The sequence below is a fragment of the Brachyhypopomus gauderio genome, chromosome 6 (assembly GCF_052324685.1).
Source record: "Brachyhypopomus gauderio isolate BG-103 chromosome 6, BGAUD_0.2, whole genome shotgun sequence".
NCBI lineage: Eukaryota > Metazoa > Chordata > Actinopteri > Gymnotiformes > Hypopomidae > Brachyhypopomus > Brachyhypopomus gauderio.
In genome coordinates this window covers 10,811,786-10,830,762 of record NC_135216.1, presented here as the reverse complement: position 1 = coordinate 10,830,762, position 18,977 = coordinate 10,811,786, and the positions used below count along the sequence as shown (strand labels likewise).

General features: G+C 40.7%; 1 protein-coding gene across 2 annotated transcripts; it reads right to left on the bottom strand.

Annotated features, from left to right (window-relative positions):
* Nucleotides 1-1,008: 1,008 nt before the first annotated feature.
* Nucleotides 1,009-17,431, bottom strand: LOC143516800 (Y+L amino acid transporter 2). Of its 2 annotated transcripts, none has more exons than XM_077008639.1 (10): nt 17,339-17,431; nt 15,644-16,125; nt 9,573-9,698; nt 9,144-9,288; nt 8,820-8,943; nt 8,094-8,197; nt 7,699-7,795; nt 7,414-7,563; nt 7,131-7,314; nt 1,009-3,143 (listed from the first exon to the last, which is right to left on the bottom strand). In XM_077008639.1, the coding sequence occupies exons 2-10, from the start codon at nt 16,086-16,088 to the stop codon at nt 3,046-3,048; spliced, it is 1,473 nt and encodes a 490-aa protein (XP_076864754.1). In that variant the 5' UTR covers nt 16,089-16,125; nt 17,339-17,431; the 3' UTR covers nt 1,009-3,045. The 2 variants fall into 2 exon arrangements, with proteins under 2 accessions (XP_076864754.1, XP_076864755.1); XM_077008640.1 differs by lacking the exon at nt 17,339-17,431 and adding an exon at nt 16,425-16,444.
* Between the last annotated feature and the right edge of the window lie 1,546 nt (nt 17,432-18,977).

Sequence of the window (18,977 nt, the reverse complement as noted above, 5' to 3'; positions counted from 1 at the left end):
GGATTCAACCCAGTCCACAGCACCATCAACCTTCTGATCATTACACACAGAGTAGAGGAACGGAGGAAAAAATGGAGGAAAATCCCAAGGCTGAATATTCGGCTCTTCTCACGCACACACACTCACTGTTGAACGTCCTGCGATGGGCCCGGGTCTTCCAGGGCTGCTGGCGGATCCAGCGTAGCCGTCGAGGCAGGTCCATGGCCTCGGTGCCAGGGTGTGCCCACCGCAACCCGTCCGCTAACCTCACCCCCAACGCGGGCTCCTTCTCCTCATCTCCAAGGTGAGAGACGGACCCTCGGTGGGTCCTGGAGATCCTCGTCTGACCGAGTGGTCCAGCTCTTTTTGTTGTGATACGGGCTGTGTGTGCGTCTCTCCTCTCCTCCGTGCTGTTTGTGATACCTCAGCTCTATATTTTATGCATGAGTCAGGGGAATCTAACCCACCCACCACCACCCCACAGCTCAGGGTACTACAGGCAGAGCCTAAGCTACCTCGGCCCAAAGAGCTGATCTTATTCACGGCCAGCATCTGAGAACAGGAACATGGACACTCACACTGAAATACGACTCCGAGTCTCCTAGAAGGGGAGCGTTGGATAAAAGGTTAATTTATACACATTACCACTTGGAGTATTCTGAATAAATGCATCCCAGCATGGAATGAAACTCATTCAAATACTAAATATATCCTTATATAACCTTGTTACTACTGTTCCTGTACATCTCAGAGCTGGTCAGGTAACAGCTTCTGTAGATGGGTTAAAAGATCATGTTTCAAGAAGCTAGACAATGCCTATATACAAACCAAGTGAATTGTTGTCAAGTAAACATTACACACAACACGTCTGAACAAAGTAGAACTCTTAATCTCCCATGTCCTGGAGAGCCAATTGTAAATTCAAGACAATTATAAACCAGATCTGCCTCTGAACTGTGATGATTGTGATGACTATGGTGACCTCTAGAGGACTTACCCATTCACTACATTCATAAATGACAACCGATGTATAGCCTAGTTTATCATGTTTATTATCATTTGGTACATACAATTCTAAAATAGAAAAACACAACTCAGTCAAAGAGTTGCAAAAAAAAAAAAAAGTTTAAAATTGCACAGGTGAAATGCATAGAAAATGTAAAAGCTCACGTTGTGAAATGGTGACATATCCACCACAGAAAAACAGTGACCTGACAATATTGGACTGGAATATTTTGAATATTTGATTACATGTCATGATTCTGAGGTAGACCCATCTACTCTACTAGTTATACTAAACTTCGTCTGAAGCACGCACATGAACTTACACTGAGTTACAAATGTACAAATATGATGGGAAACAGCTCAATGTGACTCAATATAAACAGTTTAGTTGTGCTATGACTTTGGTCATCACCTTCACAGGAGGTATGTGTGGTAACCATACAGTACTCTTACCGCATGCAGTACGATAAGAGGTTACATTTTCTGTTTCACAAAATCGCTCTTCATACTACAGAACACAAAATCAGGAGGCGGCGTAAGATTACAGAATTCCAGGCGGAAGAACAGGATGAAGGCCATTTTATAACGTAACCTCTTCTCAAACCACTAGTAAACCATTTTAAAACAAGGTCTTGTTATAAACATGATTCTATTGCTATCAGGTCAGAGAACAGAGGTAGAAACTCTTTTCTTTAAAAAGTCACAATATGATAAAAACAAGATAAAAAAAGAGTGTAGGAAGCACTAAGAATGTTCTAAAACTTACAACAGTTTAGATAAAAGCAAGGGAGTCCTTCCTGTCTCTTCCTCCATATAGCTTTGAGTTATAGCTGCTCACTAATGTGTACCAAACTGCAATAAAATCTGAATATATTGCTATTTGTTTTTCATAATGAAATAAATAATAATGGCTTTGGTCAGAGGTTCACAACCCAGTCACAGTGGCCACTGAAATGAACGTGTTTAGTTGTGCTGGGAGTTGGAAGAGAATCAAGAGTGTCTGAGAAGATCTGAGGTCTGGAAACCCAGATTCAGGTTGTACAAGACTATTACTGGAGAGCCAAAGACCTGCTGAATAACACATACAGCTTTACTATACAGATTCTCTTAAGATAAAATGGGTGTGTTCAACTAAATCCTGCAGTCTGAGACAAAGATGGTGCCCACGGCCGGTCTTTGGTCAGTACGGATGGACAGGAATGGTATAAAGTGATGTAGGAAATACTCTGTGGCATTTAATTTGATGCTGACATGAGATATGGATTGGAGATCTTACATTATGTATCTAATCATAATGTAATTTTACTACAGGATGTATGTACAATATTTGACCCATTTGCACGGGATAAGAAATCTCAGCATAAATTACAGAGGTGGGAGTGGCTACTCAAAATCTGCATTGCTGTCACCTTGAAAAAATTTACATATGCTGTTCACGACTAGAAAACACAGTATGACATCTGTCTCCCAGAAAAGGCTTTTGGTGGTAAAAAAGGGCACAAATGTTAGTACAGAGCATCAAATGCAAGACCAAAATAACAAAATAAATAATTCAAATATAAACTATATTGCCCACCAACATAATCACCTGAATAAATATAGCAAATAAAAATGTTTATAACTTATCTACAGTCATCTTTGTGCCATATACAGCAAAACTAAATGCTTCGAGTACCTCTACATTTAAGGGAAAAAAAGCTCCTTTTGCACAGGATATGACAGAATATATACACACATTGATTTTCAAAGGATTCATTTAACCTGAGGTTATTTTATGGCTAGTTTCACAGAAGGTAAAAGGCCTAGTAATCTTTACTGATGTGGATATGCAGTTGGTATAAATGACGCACTTGTCCGGGACAAAAATCAGTGAGATTTGTGAGTGTGTGTGTGTGTTCAATCAGGTGCTCTCATCTGTTATAGTGTTATCTTAGCATTCACCTGAGTCTATGGTCACTGAGATTGGAGGCTAAAATATGTATAAATCACCATAAGATATTAAAATTATTAAAACCATGGTTCCCTGAATTAGCTGGAATGGAACAGTCTGGGCCTTTATGATCATTCAGTTTTATCCATTTCAGGTAGGTTGTCGAGGTCAAGGCTGGGGTCCGCCACACAGCAGACACACAGCTTCTGTGTGTACAATGAGACCACATCTGAAACAAAGAAAGTTTGTAGAAGGTGCTTATTGGCTCATTATATTACATGAAATTGTCTATCACAAATCTTCAATTAGTCCATTTAGATGGCAGCCAACACAACAACCTTAAAGTTCACATAAGTGCTCCTGCATGTAATCTCAAACCTGTCAAATCTCAAAGTTCTTTTGACAACATCAATCCAAAAGAACCATCGTAAGAACATAAATACATGTATTGAAGACCAATGTTTTGCTCTGTAATTAGAGCAAAGAGAGAATTTGCTTGCAACCTAATGGCATTAAGGCTGAAACACCAGGGACATGTGGAACCCTATTCATATTAAAAGAGCTTACAGAAAGCCCAGCTTAGAGACCTGCATTAGAAATCTGCATTCCTCACTGTTAGTAAGATTTAAAGTCCATTTCAGTATTTAGAAGAAAAATTGTACCTGATATTACTTCAGTGTGGGCCTGACAAACAGACAATATTTTAAATAGTATTTTTTTCTTAGCTGCTCAGCTTCTCAAACCAGATCAACGGTATTTTGTAAATACCGATTTGTCCAAGAACATATTTAACTGATTAACTTTTCATTCTTTCTAACCAAACCTTGGTTCCGAAGAATTAAGAGTCTGAAAATGCCCTTTACTGCATCTGTAGCCTCACCATTCTGTCACAAAATAAGGGGCATATGGTTGTTTCAAATGTTTCTAATGTTGACATGGCCCTGGTGGTCAACAACTAGTTAGTATGTTACTGGTCCAACAAACATGTCATACAAACATGTCATCACATATCCCACTGTGTTTTAAATCTTAACAAACTTTGCAATTCAATGATAGCATGATGATATTTGATCCAATGATGACATATAGCGTAAGCTGTTGTTACTGCTGTGACTATTAGGCTGACGGGAGATGTTGGTGTCCTAATAGCTCCATCTCTACACACTCTCACTACCATCAGTTCAGTATCTTTAGCTTCTTTTTTGTGAATCGTAGACTATTGCATAGAATCATATAGCACACATAAGCAACCTGTGGTATTTTATATATACTGCTCAAAAAAATAAAGGGAACACTAAAATAACACATCCTAGATCTCAATTAATAAAAATCTTTTAAATCAGTTGAAAATCTCTCATTTCTACCTGTTGTCTGTTCCATTTGCACAAGAGCAGTTGAAATTGATTCACAACAATCAGTGTTGCTTCCTATCTGAATACGAAGTGTGGATGACTTGGAGTTACATTGTGTTGTTTAAGTGTTCCCTTTATTTTTTTGAGCAGTGTATATACACAATTGAAAATGAATGTCAATTAAAATATTTTCCCTGAACACATTACTAACTGGAACATTCAATACTACAATGGGGAAAATAAGTATTTAGTCAGTCACCAATTGTGCAAGTTCTCCCACTTAAAAAGATGAGAGATGATGTCAATTACCGGCCTAGGTAGACCTCAACTATGAGAGACAAAATGTGAAAAAAAAAATTGAGAAAATCATTTTGTCTGACTTGTAAAGAATTTATTTGCAAATAATGGTGGAAAATAAGTATTTGGTCAATAACAAAAGTTCATCTCAATACTTTGTTGTATATCCTCTGTTGGCAATGACAGAGGTCAAACGTTTTCTGTAAGTCTTCACAAGGTTGGCACACTCCATGCAGATCTCCTCTAGAGCAGTGATGTTTTGGGGCTGTCAGCGGGCAACACGGACTTTTAACTCCCTCCAAAGGTTTTCGATGGGAGACTGGCTAGGCCACTTCAGGACTTTGAAATGTTTCTTACGAAGCCACTCCTTTGTTGCCCTGGCAGTGTGCTTGGGATCATTGTCATGCTGAAAGACCCAGCCACGTTTCATCTTCATTGCCCTTGCTGATGGAAGGAGGTTTGCACCCAAAATCTCACAATACATGGCCCCATTCATTCTTTCATGTACACGGACCTGTACGGGTCGTCCTGGTCCCTTTGCAGAGAAACAGCCCCAAAGCATGATGTTGCCACCCCCATGCTTCACAGTTGGTATGGTGTTCTTTGGATGCAACTCAGCATTCACTGTCCTCCAAACACGACGAGTTGTGTTTTTACCAAATAGTTCTACTTTGGTTTCATCTGACCATATGACATTCTCCCAATACTCTTCTGGAACATCCAAATACTCTCTAGCAAACTTCAGACGTGCCTGGATATGGACTGGCTTAAGCAGGGGGACACGTCTGGCACTGCAAGATCTGAGTCCCTGGCGTCGTAGTGTGTTGCTGATGGTAGCCTTTGTAACGTTGGTCCCAGCTTTCTGCAGGTCATTCACTAGATCCCCCCTTGTGGTTCTGGGATTTTTCCTCACCGTTCTTGTGATCATTTTGACCCCACGGGCTGAGATCTTGCGTGGAGCCCCAGATCGAGGGAGATTAGTAGTGGTCTTGTAGGTCTTCCATTTTCTGATTATTGCTCCCACAGTAGATTTCTTCACACCAAGCTGCTTGCCTATTGCAGATTCAGTCTTCCCAGCCTGGTGCAGGTCTACAATTCGGTTTCTGGTGTCCTCCGACAGCTCTTTCGCCTTCACCATAGTGGAGTTTGGAGTGTGACTGTTTGAGGTTGTGGGCAGGTGTCTTTTTATACTGTTAACGACTTCAAACAGGTGCCATTAATACAGGTGATGAGTGGGGGAAAAAGGAGCCTCTTAAAAAAGAAGTTACAGGTCAGTGACAGCCAGAAATCTTGCTTGTTTGTAGGTGACCAAATACTTATTTTCCACCATTATTTGCAAATAAATTCTTTAAAAGTCAGACAAAATGATTTTCTCATTTTTTTTTCACATTTTGTCTCTCATAGTTGAGGTCTACCTATGATGTCAATTACAGGCCTCTCTCATCTTTTTAAGTGGGAGAACTAAATACTTATTTTCCCCACTGTATCTAAAAAAGTCAGCACATATAACGTGATTAATCTCATTTACAAATAGATTCCCAGCTGCTCTAAAACATCCGACTGAAAAGCTAAAAAGAGTTTGGATTTTAGACGTGAGACTCCATTGAGTGGAGCTCGTGTACCTACTGTCTGGCCAGAGCTCCAGAGCCCCGGAGACCCGGAGACCCAGAGCCCCAGAGTCCCGGAGACCCAGAGCCCCAGAGCACCAGAGCCCCGGAGACCCAGAGCCCCAGAGCACCAGAGCCCCAGAGCCCCGGAGACCCAGAGCCCCGGAGACCCAGAGCCCCAGAGACCCGGAGACCCAGAGCCTCATATCTTTGCCGGGCGTGCAAAGCAGCAAGTGCAAAAAACAAACAAAAGCTTGACAAACTTGTTCAGCATGCGCAACAAGCCAGTCAGCAAAGGGCCAAACATAGAGATACTGGCAATGAATTCATCTTGAACATAACACGAGAGTTGCATTGAGTACATTTATATTTGCAATTTCCGATAACTATATTCCGATAACATACTATACTATACATTTATACTACAATGCTTAGTAGCAACAGAAGCTTGTTTAGGCAAGCATCAACCAAATGTTCATGTTACCCGTCAAAAACTACTTTAACAGACAGTAAAGATTCTGATTTGCTTGTGCATTAATAAACAGACCTGTTCATGAGTTTTAATGTAACCAGTTGAATGTTCTATAAAAACATCAGTAATCCACCTAAGCTACAGGGCCAATCCTGCAAACGTGAAGCAGGCACAGCTAGAGGGACGGACTACACACCTTGTATCGTACTAGACAAAACATTTTCACCGCAGCCTAAACTAAGCACGTAAACCAGAAAACTAATTCTGGTTCTCACCATTTTTGGACAGGCAAAAAGCAAAGCTGCTTGCAATCCTACTCCATCCACTGAATGGTACACAGATAGCACCAACGTCACGTGAATCATCCGTGTGCTAATCAGGGATGTGTCTGGGACAGCGTCTGCGTCCCCATTGGCCAATGCTGATATCTCCCAAAAGATTAGTATGCCACTACGTATGAATTCCGGCCCCAGACTACTGCTACTCACTGAGCATTTGTCCCAGGAAGGCGGGTCTGGAGCTGGCGGGCAGGTACACACACAGGTAGTAGACTGGAGCTCCAGAAAGAGCCACTGCAATCCCCACCAGAGAGTTCACTGTGTCACTGTAGAGTGGTACCACCACCAGGAAAACAGTGCACACACAGTACACTATGGGAAAGAACAGACTCAACTACACACACACACACACACACACACACACACACACACGTGCTGTCAATGCAGTCTAATGAATATACAGAGAAGCCTGGGCAAAAGAGCAAGAACTCACCTTGACAGGGCGGGGCATCTCTGGAGCCTTTATGCGCAGGTAGATCTGACTGGCTATGGAGAGGCCAATGAACAGCCAGTAATTAAAGCTGAAGTAATTAATGAGTTGGAATACATCCCTCACAAACAGGTAAAGTAAGGTCATGGCACCCTAGGGAACACACACACACACACACACACACACACACACACACAGGCCCATGTTCAAGAATGCAGTTTCTGCAGGGGAAGGGTTACTTGAACATATGTTTGGAAAAAAAACCAGATGTGTCCTGTGTTCACTCACGTTGAAGAGCAGAGCAGGGATGGGTGTATAACGCTTAACGTGAATCATGGACAAAACGTTGGGTAAATGGCCCTCCCGCGAACCTACGAAAAACAGCCTGGGGGGGAAAGAACAAATCACGCTACTCAACGGCTGCTCAATTCTGTTGAATTTGCATTTAGTAAAATCAACGACTGGTTATTTAAGTCATTCAAAAGGGTATAAGAATAATCTTGGTTTAAATAAACTCCAATAAAAACATGATGACAGCCCTTTGTTCTCCGAGGTAGTAGGAAGGGCTTCTGCAGTGATTTTTTTTCAGGCTAACACACGCTGTTCCTATGTAGAGTGTCTTAGCCTGGACCCTGGCAGGACGCTGCGTTAAGATGTTATGCGCCCTGCAGGTATTCACCCACCTGGAGGCAGCAATGATGGAGGAGTTGAGGCCTCCGTAGCAAGAGATGGCAACAGAGATGGGGATCAACCAGCGTGCCCAGCCCAGGACGCTGTCAGCAAACGTCTGTACACAGAGGGCGCATACGGGTCATGCAGATTTCACAGAGAGACAGTAAGACAGGAACTAATGCAGATAAGTCAACAAGCCTGGGTTAGCCATGTCAACAAGAGCTTTGTATGACAAACTTTATTGTAAGCAGTCACTGAATTCAACTTTGAAACTAGCATCTTTCTAGAAAAACAAGCTTTAAAAGACAGTTACTAAGGTGTACGATATCGGGATGCACCGGGTTAATTGCTAGGCAACGGGGCATGTGGTAGATAACAACAGAGCCTCTAGAGACACACAACTGCCTGAAGCTTCACTGGATCAGATAAAACAATCAAATCTGAAATGCATTGAACATCTGCTGCCAATTATGACCAGGATCATGACTTTATGGAGTTAACTATGTTGTGTGTGTGTGTGTGTGTGTGTGTGTGTGTGTGTGTGTGTGTCTGTGTGTGTGAGAGAGAGAGAGAGAGAGAGAATCTTGTTTAACATCTATCACTTCATGTGTAGACAAAGACAGAGACAGACAGCACACATCAGAAAGATGTAAAAGAAAGGCTATCCCGATGTAGTCTCATCTTCAACAGGCCTTATCCTATGGCAGCCCATGTATCAGAAGAACAGAGCGACTCACCACGGCCACAGCCTCACTGTTCAGAACGGTGTCCATATCCAACACTGTGTAATAAGCAACGTTCGTCAGGAGGTAGATCACCGTAACGATGGGCATGGAGATCGCTATTGACAGAGGCAGATTTCTGGGGAAATAAAAACGGTAACCCAAAAAGACAGTTATACTGGTGTATAATATGCTACCATAAAATGTCAATTCATCACCGAGATCTGAGCAAAGGGCGAAATGTCTTCTGCCCTGTTTCAGGTCTGACGAGTGTTTGGGGCGGGTGATTAGATAAGGGAGATGATAGGCGGTGATTTGAAGAAGCCACTGTAGCCCCACCTCTCTGGGTTCTTGATCTCCTCGGTGATGAAGTTGAGGGTGTCCCAGCCAGAGTAGGAGTAGAGGGCGGCGTACAGGGCCAGCGCCATGTCCCCCGCGTTCAGCTTCGACTTCTCAAAGGAGTTCTCAAAGTTCATCGCCTTTCCTACAACACCATCCACAGGCAGAAACAGTTACTATCTGCAGAAAGTACTAATTATCTGATTTAGCATCCTATTATCTATTTAGCGTAAGGTGATATTTTTCTTAAATAGCCTACCACCATCCTCTGCCCTTTAATTCTGTAATTCATCATCAGGAAATTAGATTTATATTTAACTTTTCTACCATTAACAGAGTTCCTCCTTAAAATTCTGAAAAAAAAAACGATTACCAGGAAGTTGGATTACACTTAACGTTGAAAATGTGAATGTTGTAAATCACATGTACCTTGGGCCAGTATGATAAACCCTGCAATGATGATGACGATAAGAGCCAGGACTTTGGCTACCGTGGAGATGACCTGCAGGATGGCGCCCCACTTTACTCTCATACAGTTCACAAATGTTAAGAGAGCTAGAGAGAGAGAGAGAGGGGGGGGCAATATCATATCATGTGTATACAAGATAAAAATCTAAATAATATCTTGATCATAAGCAGACTTTATGGCCTTCAGAATAGTCAGCCCTTTTTGAAATGCTGACACACACATTTGGACAATTTATGATTTACTGCATGTGACCTCAATTTGAACATTCTGATCATTCATCTGGGTGTTTTCGAGGTGAGCTGGCCCTGTAGCTCGAGAGCGACGCCCATACACACCCTTAACCACTCCCTTGATCACAATCACACACCTCTGACACACCCACCTGTACCTGTTCCCTGTTCTCCTCTTCCCCTTCCCTATATAAACAGGCCCAGTGAACCAGTGCTGCACATTCAACAGAGCGCCTTGTTATTTTGTAGTTCCTGTTGCGCCCCCTATTGCTGTGCTTGGGTTATTATGGAGATTAGAGATGCACCACTGTCACCCTTGCCTCCTTCCTTCCAAACGTCCCAGACCTTACGGGTGTCTACCCCTTAACTACAGCTTCCCTTTTCCTTCATGATTATGCTGTACCTATCCCGTCTGTCTTCATTAATAAAAACTATAGTTTACATCTAGAGACGGCGTGCACAGCTATACACATTGTCTCTGTGATACAGACGTTAAATGTAACTGTCAACATTTGTTTTTATAGGAGTGTCTAAGAGGTGTGTTGTAGTTAACGCATTACACTACTGACTCATGTCCAAGAAGTTGTATCCTTTCTCTGAATATTAGCTCCTATTAACTAAACAAATTTCCCCCTCAACTTGGGATAATGCATGAATTGTTTAACCCGGGCAATGGAAAACAACAATGGAGCAAACGCAACGAGTTAATTGTGAAGTGGTGTAGCCATTATCTCCTCAACACACTTGCTAACAAGTTATACCACATTCCAGAATCAACTTTAAGACACTTAAGAACATTTATGTCTTCTTTGGAATTTCAGAAGACTACTAAGGAATATTCTGACTGCTTTCAAGAGAAATCACAAAAAAATTTGCTTCTGATCTTTTGCACTGCAACTTCTTCACCATGTTCTACATAATTCATACATATTACAGTATGTGATACATATCACACACTGCTACCAAATTAAATGTGTTTGTGCAATACTGACCTCACAATTAAATAACTGCATGGTTATACATAATCACAGGTCAGACTAAAAAAAATTATTAAACTGTAAAATTGATGAGTATTTTTTTTCCCATTTATGCTGGTTTAAATGAAACAGTTTAAGAGCAGTGGCTGTGCCACAAAATGGTAGACCATGCACCATGCACATTCACAGAACAAGCGCTGAAACATGTATTTGGTAAATAAACACCCATCATTTGTTGATTCAGAATTCAAGACTGGCACTGGAAGCATCAGTAAAGAACCGAGTGTCAAGAAATAGGGTTCCATGGCCAAGCAGCACTACACAAACCCAAGATACCGATATGCAATGACAAACTCTTTCAGGAGTGATGTAACTCTCATCACCACTAAACTCTGTAGCACTGAAAACATGTTCTCTGGAGTGATGAATCATGCTTCAATATCTTACAGTCTGACTTGTGTTTCGAGTAGGTACCAGGAAAATACTACCTACTGACATGCATGTTGGTGCAGGAGGGATTATGACCTGGTTTTTCTGTGTATGGGCCAGGCCCTATAGAACCAAGGAATACAAAAAAGTAATGCTTCAAACTTTGTCGAAGGCCCCTTATGTTCCACCATGACCGTGCTCCTGAGTACAAACAAGATGGTTTGACTGGTCTGGTGTGGTGGAACACAAATGGCAGGCACAGAGTCCGCACCTCAATTCCACCGAACACCCTGGAACATTTTGATGTGTCTGACGTTGACTCATCTGTAGAAGATTAATGGAGGATCATTAAAAAGGGAGGTATCTGCATCATCCTGGAAGAATCTGAAGTGTATAAGTATTTCAACTACTGTTTTATTTGTATTTGTAGAATAAGTCAGCACCAAAGTCTCTGAACAGGTAAAACTGTTGCAACTTGTGAATGAACGAATGAATACAGCACCTTCGAAAAACCCAAGTGAAACCCACAGTTCTGAAAATATTCATCTTATATTCTGCAGGAAGTCTTCATGTTCACTGCAAATGCACTTAAGTCTTTATAGCTGTGAGCGAGGGATGTTTTTTTTTGCTAGACTTGGAATGTAGAACAGTTGTATTGCAAATAGGAATAAGAGTCCATAGGTTTACAACAGATGATGGTATTTAAACAAGAATTTCCAAACTTCACTGAAACATCCAAAAAATTTATCTTCATGCCAGGAAATATCATATTCCACAGTTGGGTGGAGAATGAAGACATGAACAGTTGGAGGTCTTCAAATTCTAGTATAGAAGTGAGAAGAGGACTGTCCCATTTTAATACCCAACCAACTCCAGTTATCATAAAATCCTGCTTCATCGTCTCCAGAACTGGGAATGTCTTAGTGGCTGAGTCTTAGACTGGTTTAGATCTTATCAAATTAGGCGTGATTATTATATTGCATTAGGTACTTCTTCCTTCACACATCAAGAAATAACTTGCGGGGTCCCACAAGGATCAATTCTTAGGCCTTTACTGTTTAACCTCCTTATGCCTTCATTGCCTATATCATTAAGAAACATGATATTAGTTATCATCAATATGCAGAGGACACTGAACTTTACATTTTTTTAGAAACTAAAGCCCTTACATCAATTACCTCACTGTTTGAATGCCTAGGAGATATAAAGACATGGATGGCTAATTATTTTTTGCTGCAACTTAAAGAGAAGACCAAGGTACTTGTTCTTGGTAGTGGGTCACAAAGTAAGGCTCAGACGTTTTTATATAAAATAAATCTGAAGGCCAAACAATGTGTTAAGAACTTAAGCATCACTTTGATAATGAGACCAGCTTTAAATCACACGTCATGACTACGTGCTGGACAGCTTACTTTCACCTTCGAAATAACGCTAAGGTCCGAGACATGCTCTCTCCAGCTGATAGTGAGAAACTTGTCCATGCATTTATCACATCAAGGTTAGATTAATTGTAATGCTGTTTTGTCTGCTCTCCCAAAGAGCTCTGTTTCACACCTGCAAAGAGTTTAGAATACTGTTGCAAGAGTCCTAACCTGCAGGAGAAAGAAGTATCATATTACACCAGCACCAGTTACCTGTCAGAATTTAGAATAGATTTTAAGGTTCTGGTAATGGTTTTAAATGTCTTCATGGCCTTGTTCCTCTTTACCTTAGTGAAATGATTGTTAGATATGTTCCAGTCAGGTCTCTCAGGTCTTCAAACAGTAATCTAATGGTGATTCCTAAAACCCAGTTAAAGATTGGAGAGAGTTTTTCCCCTTTGGCCTGGTCCCGTCTATGTCTTCTGTCCCAGCTGTTCCTTGTTTCTCCTTATGATTTTGTTCAGTACTTATCCTCTGTGTCTGAGGTTCAGTGTGGGTCAATGGTCGATGTATGAGCTTGTCACGTCTGTTCTGTCTCACTCTTTACTTATGCTCCCGTACACGATCTCATGGTGTTCCAGTCAGGTATCTCAGGTCTTCAAATAGTAATCTACTGGTGATTCCTAAAACCCAGTTAAAGATTGGAGAGGGTGTTTTTAGCAACTATGGCCTAAGGTTCTGGAACTCTCTTCCTGAGGAGTACAGACACATTTAATTCCTGTGCACCTTCAAGAAGAGCTTCAAAACCTTCCTGTTTAGATTGACATTTCTTTTGGGAATTTCTATAATTTTATCATTTTATTAAATTATTTCATTTAAATTAGAATTAGATTTTTATGTTTGTTTTCTTCTATTTATATTTTAATTTTTTTTTATTGTTCATTCATCTTTAAACTGTCAGGAAATGCTCCTGACTCCTCCCTCGGGTTCATCTGTGTCTGTGTGTGTGTTTATAGGTGTGTCTGTGTGTTTGTGGTTGTGTGTGTGTGTTTGTGGGTGTGGATGTGTGTGTCTTCATTTGTGTCATTTGGCTCACCCGTCTCTTGTCTATTTTGTGTAATATGTTACACTTGTGTCTAGATAATGTGAGCATTTGTTTGGTCTCAGTCTCTGAGCATCGTTATACGTGTTGTTTGCTAGTGCTAATCGTGCTATAGGTAATTAGAATTAAACCATTGTTAAAACAGCCATCTTGTGTTGGCATCCTGCCTCACCCTCCCTTGTTATATAAACTTATTTTAATATGTTATAAATTGTCTGTAAATCACTTTGAGTTGCATGTATGTATGAAAGGTGCTATACAAATAACGATAAGATTTCTATTATTTTAATTTTATTATTTTTATTATGACTATAAGATTTTTATTATTATTTGTAAGTAGTACTTGGAGTCAAAGGTGAAGCAGTTCTGAGCAGTTCTCAGTCTTGTGTGGTAGGCTTCTTCTCAGGTCTGTTTTAAATCTCTCAAACCACCTTCATTAGGGATGACCGCATATACACATTTTATGTCCATTATAAAAAGGTTGGCAGCTTACATTTGTTCTTTCAGGCATTCAAGGATTTGTAGAAAGTATTAAGAGCCTTTAATATGTGTAGGTAAGGACTAAACCATCATCCAGAAACTTGGTGAATATTTCTGTTGGGCAGGAACAATAAAAGAGTATAATGAGGATTATATAGAGTAAGATTCCATGCAGAATCACGGCTGTGTCTTGCTGAAATCTTACAGAGGACTGTAACTGTGGAGTGATGGAAGACTGTAACTATGGAGTGATGGAAGATAACTGGAGTGATGGAAGACTGTAACTATGGAGTGATGGAAGACTAACTGTGGAGTGATGGAAGACTGTGACTGTGGAGTAACGTTACTAGTGATGGAAGATAATTGGAGTGATGGAAGACTGTGACTGTGGAGTAACGTAACTAGAGTGATCAATGGTTAATGGTCGATGTATAAGCTTGTCACGTCAGTTCTGTCTCACTCTTTACTTGTACACAATCTCATGGTGTATTCGCTCAGTAAATGTATTTCTTCTTGGTGTTTCTGTGATTCTGTTTCTTAGCTCCTAGGGATGAAATGGTTACCCTTACTGTGTGCTCTTCCCTGGTCTTAGATAATACCCTGGAGGTTCATAGATTGTTCCTGTTTATCTGAGTGTTCATTGTATGTATGTTTCTATGTTTTGGTCCACTCATTTCACTAGTCTTTTATACCCTGGATGTATACCTGTTGGTTTCTTTACATTAGTTTTGCTGAACATGTTAATCCCTGTACCCTGCCGGTCTATTGTCTATGAGTTATCTGCTTGTTCCTTTCCTCTCTTGCTTTGCCAACAGTGTTGTCGGTGCTTCCTTAGTGTTGCTTGTTGTTCTGTTCTTAAGTGTATGTAGCTATCCTTTCTAGAATCTTCATCTTCGTGTTTCTACCCGGGGTCATGTCTCCCGTTAGAATTTACGTATTCTTGTTCATTGTGTCCTGTAGTTTTGTTCCCACATGTGTTATTTCTTAGTTGCCCTTCTCCTGTGTTCAGTAAACGTGCAGTACCTCAGTTTGGTGTCCCTTTGTCATTACGTAGCTGTTGTTCGTAGTGTGCTCAGTGTCTGAGTTCATTACGTAGCTGTTGTTCATAGTACGCTCAGTGTCTGAGTTCATTACGTAGCTGTTGTTCGTAGTATGCACAATGCGTGAGTTCATTACCTGCTTGAATACATTAACAATGCTTTTCCAATTCAATGCCAAAATGCTGTTATCTGCACATAGTATGATATTCCTGGGACTGCACTGGTTTATGAAAAATTTCACACCATCCACGTACCACACATTAAGAAGCCTGGACTCAGTCATTATGTCTTGACAGCTGACCATGACCTACTCAGCAGTTTACACTGTTATTCATTCGAGGAAATAAGCACAAACCTATTCTATGAACCAAGTGAAATAACACAGGTGTATTTCTGAGCACAGATAACTCACCTACAATGACAGCTGCGATGAGGCGAACCGCATCGTTTGGAGCACTGCAGGTGTTGTAGAACGGCTGGACGAGGTAGATGGAGAAGGTGAGAGCAATGACAGCCTGGCAAGCTGGTTCCACGATCAACAGCGATGCCCACAGGCGAATAAAAGCCAGGAAGCCTCCGAAGGACTCCAGGATGTAGGCATAACTCGCACCCGACTTGCGGATCGTGGTGCCAAGTTCCGCATAACACAGGGCACCAAAGACAGAGAAGATGCCGCCAATAGCCCACACCACCAGCGACAGGCCGAAAGACCCCGTGTGGAGCAACACGCCCTTTGGGGATATAAAAATTCCAGAGCCAATCATATTGCCCACGATGAGGGAGACGCCGTGCAACAGAGAGATTTCCTGTTTCAGGCGCATGGAGGCGACTGAGTTTGTGTCCCCTGGTTTCCCCATGACCTCGCTATAAGAAGGGCCTCTGGATATTTGATCACTAGGAGAAAATAAAGAAAGGGGTGGGAGAAGAAGGAGGAAAAAACAAACAGGACTTAGAAACAGTGGAGAACGGTGGAGCCAGGATCACCGCAGTGGTGGTTATATTTCATGTTCTACTTACATGTCAAACAAATATTTAGTCAGGAGAGAAACAAACTTCTTATACTCAAAAGCTTCCTCAAAAAAAGATAAGAAATAGGAACAAAATCACATAGTACTTTGCTACCAATGCAATCAAGTACACATTTCTGCAGGTGGGAAAAAAAACATTAACACTTAAATACAAACCGGACTGACTTTTCACAGGATGAATGTATGCCATCGACCACAGCATACCTGAACGCCTACACGATGAGGTTCGGTGCCTTCCTTATCTTATTTGGCTGCAGCTAAACATTAAGTTTATTATCACCCTATACCTGTGTAACGAAAAAATCTATTCTCACATATTTAGTAACACAAATTACAGCTTTTGAACGTTGTTGAGTTCAGTCTACTCCTTCTGGCTACGGTTGGTCGTATCTGAAGACGTTTGACAGCCTTCAACGTGGATGTTGCGTCAGTCACCCGACATCCATCTTCAGGTCACCATTAGGAGCAACGCTAACGCTCACATGTTTCATTCAGCCCTCTTACTTTGTCGAGAGGGATAACTTGCTCGCTGGCTGACTCGTATTCATTCGTTGAATCGCCCCTTTGCGACCGACCTTCAAAGCATATCTTTATTTTCTAGCTGTACAATAAATACTCTGATAAAGTGGAGATGAGGTAGCTGGCTAGGCAGCGTGCCAAACACGAGCTGCTACCGGGTTTTCCTCGTTTCCCTAGCTAGCTAATACATAACCGAATACCTCAACTGAATACCTAACTACTCTACACCCGCACTAAAGGTGGATACTTATTATTTGGGCTTTCTGGTCTTATGTTGTAAGCCAAACCGAATTTAAAGGCAGTTACTTAAATTGTGTCCAGGTTGTGTTCACCTACGGCGGTGTAAACGCGCCCCAAGCTGTGTGAGCTACATTAACGTTACAAACATGAGTGTATCTGGCTTAGATCTTACTAGAACTTACTGTTTCAAATTATTACACTTCGGCACCAGAAAATAACGCTTGACAAATAACATTAAAAACATTCTAACAGAACTACAAAATGAACAAAAATACTGATGGCTATAGAGAGGGTTTAATACATGATAATAACCGTCTTACCTTGTCGCGGCGCTGTGGAGATGCACAAGTTCTCCGCCTCGCCAGAGACGAGCATGAACTCCACAACTGAGGAGCTCTTTTATGAGCCCCAGTGTTTCCCGCCTCTTCACGAGAATAAAACACAATACGTAACTACTGGGCTCAGGTGAATACGTTTATTTAGTGAGAGTATATTTATCTATGCACATTACAGTTAAGAGTATGTATATGTAAAGCGTTCGGGAGATGCAAAACTGCACTTCAAAACAAAACCTACAGAAAATGTACTTGTAGAAATACACAACACACCACTGAAGATGCTAACTCGTTCCCAGTTAAATGTCACATTCAGGTAAAATTATATGACAACAGACCCCATAAAATTCCAATTCTGAACATCTGCTGACCTTACAATGTTAATAACTAATATTGTAATGGGTGTCCATTAGTCCTGTGGCTTTTATTGAACTCCGGTCACCTGGCCTTGCTCATGAAGTCCCACAGACATGTGCGCAGTCCTAATCAAATGTAAAATACATATATATCAAATATCAAAATATCAAAATGATTTTATTGGTACAGGTTTATTTACAAAAATATTTGTTAATTATAGAGTGTTTCCATCAATGCGTTTGTAGTGTTTAAAGTAATGCTTAAAGAGATCTTACATAAACTAGCAAACACTCGTTACAGTGTTTCATTTTGCACTTCCCTGCAGTTTTACACCAAAATGCCAGAGGGCGCTAAAAGCAGCAACAATGATACCCGCTCTGTACATGTATAACAACAACAACAACGATGATAATAATAATAATAATAATAATAATAATAATAATAATAATAATAATAATAATAATAACAATAATGAGCTGGGTAGGGGGGTATTCAAGAAAGCGGGTTTAACAAACATTAAAATTTAACTCGTACAGTCTTCAATCACTCCACAGTTAGTCCTCTGTTAATCCACTACTAATCATAACATTCCAGCAAGACACAGCCCTGAAGCTCGACCCGGCCCAGAGATATTAACCTTCCTCTAGGAAGTGACCGACCCGTTTGTAGGTTTTAAATGCATAAAAGTACCACATAAATGTGTTTATTGCATCAAGACTTTTTGGCTTTGACAGGAACTTCTATTTAAACAAAAAATATTAAAATGCTTAATAATTATTAAATGCTCTTGTTAAAATTATGACTTTTCTATTAGTATAATTAGAAAACAATTATAATTGCCAAAACTAATAACATAAACACACTATATACCAACAGCCCACAGCAGCTCTTCCTCCAACCGTTTGATCTTCAGTTAGGAGCTTCTGTCTTTGCCTTTTGTACAAAACTAGGAAAGACAGACATTTCCAGACATGTAAGGCCAAATCAGTTTAGAGTTGTGTATACTGTTGTGTATGCTGTCAACAGAAATGCCCAGGCGGGCAGAACAAACGTATTAAAACTAACAATGTCATAGATAAAGAAACATAACAACGTAACCGTGAGGTAAGAAATTAAATGTAATGTAGGCAAACATAAATACTTTAAAAGGGAACACAACAACTCTAGCAAAGGAACAACAGCCAATACGAGTTTATAGAGCTGCAGAATTGTATAGCCTAAAGCCTATTTAGCCTATTATAACCACGTATCAATTATATCGTAGTTT